This window comes from Chrysochloris asiatica, unplaced genomic scaffold, assembly GCF_000296735.1.
Source record: "Chrysochloris asiatica unplaced genomic scaffold, ChrAsi1.0 scaffold00020, whole genome shotgun sequence".
NCBI lineage: Eukaryota > Metazoa > Chordata > Mammalia > Afrosoricida > Chrysochloridae > Chrysochloris > Chrysochloris asiatica.
In genome coordinates this window covers 18,805,609-18,806,863 of record NW_006408538.1, presented here as the reverse complement: position 1 = coordinate 18,806,863, position 1,255 = coordinate 18,805,609, and the positions used below count along the sequence as shown (strand labels likewise).

Sequence of the window (1,255 nt, the reverse complement as noted above, 5' to 3'; positions counted from 1 at the left end):
CTGAGTTTCTTCAGGTAACATATTTGGGAGTTATATTGTTACATTACCTATCTTCAACTTGATTCATTGCATTTTTTTTTTTTTTCCAATGTGGCCGCACATATTTATATTTTCAACAGTAGTATACAAAAATTCCAGTTCCTTCACACCCTCATCAATAAATGATATTATGAAACTTTTTAATTTGGAGGTATACAATGAAACCATTCGAACTTCCCTGAAGACAAATGAGATACAACATCTTTTCATATGTTTATGGGTCATTTGAATTTCCTCTTTTGATGTACCTATTCAAATCCTTTCTCCTTTTTTTAAAAAAAATTTTTTAATTAATAGTTGTATCTTCTTGACTTGTAGAAGTTTAATTGTGCTCTGTATCATCAGCCTTTACTTTACATAGGACTTGAGGGCTACATGAAACAAAGTTTACCAATCAAAGATGACAAAATCAAGACCTTGAGAAGCTTTATCTAGTCAAAAGGTAGTACATCTACTTCTTTTATGTAGGATGTATCAAAATACATAGAAATTATTTGTAGGAGTATTAAGCTATATATAAATATAACTTTAACTTAAAATGCTTCAAATTATGTTACAACATACACATATTAAAATTATATATCTGCTATTATTCTTTTCTCGCCAAGAAAAGCATTTAGCTTAAAACTCAGACTCATGCATGCTAACGTTATGTTTATGAACCCTTTCCATTCTGGGGAAAAAAAAAAAATGATGTAAAAAATGCCTAATACCAATGACTGAAATTAACAGCAGTAAACTTGAGAGTTTCCAATTACTCACTTAATAAAGGCAGGTGGCATGTCTCTCTTCAAAATCTGATCCTCAGTGGTTTGAACAGTCTCTTTTCCAACCTAGGGGAAAGATTCATAATTTAAATTTACATTCTCAGATTAAAAAAATGCTATTATTTAAACATATCTGAAGCATATACTTTATACATAATTTTCACTGAAGTTTCTTAATTCTAAAGAAATCTCTAAATTTAAAAAATTTATTAAGATTGTTTCTATATGCTTTCACAATATAAGTGGGTAATGACATGGAGGAAAAACATGTTACACAGTATACCTTCTCCAGAGAAATAAACCTGAAGATATGACTAAGCTCAGTGAAAAACAAAAATAGAGAAAACTATCTGCGAACCTTAATGTCAGCGGTTCGAAACTACCAGCCGCTCCGCGGGAGAAAGATGAGGCTTTCTACTCCCGTAAGGATTTACACCCTCGGAAACCCT

At 31.1% G+C, this 1,255-nt stretch overlaps 1 protein-coding gene across 2 annotated transcripts in view; it reads right to left on the bottom strand.

The window, feature by feature from the left end:
• The window catches only part of VCL (vinculin), a 140,865-nt gene that overhangs the window by 79,626 nt on the left and 59,984 nt on the right, over positions 1–1,255 (bottom strand). For both annotated transcript variants that reach the window (XM_006835918.1, XM_006835919.1), the window contains exon 2: positions 802–872. In XM_006835918.1, the coding sequence (XP_006835981.1) occupies positions 802–872 (71 nt within the window). The remainder of the gene's footprint in view (positions 1–801; positions 873–1,255) is intronic.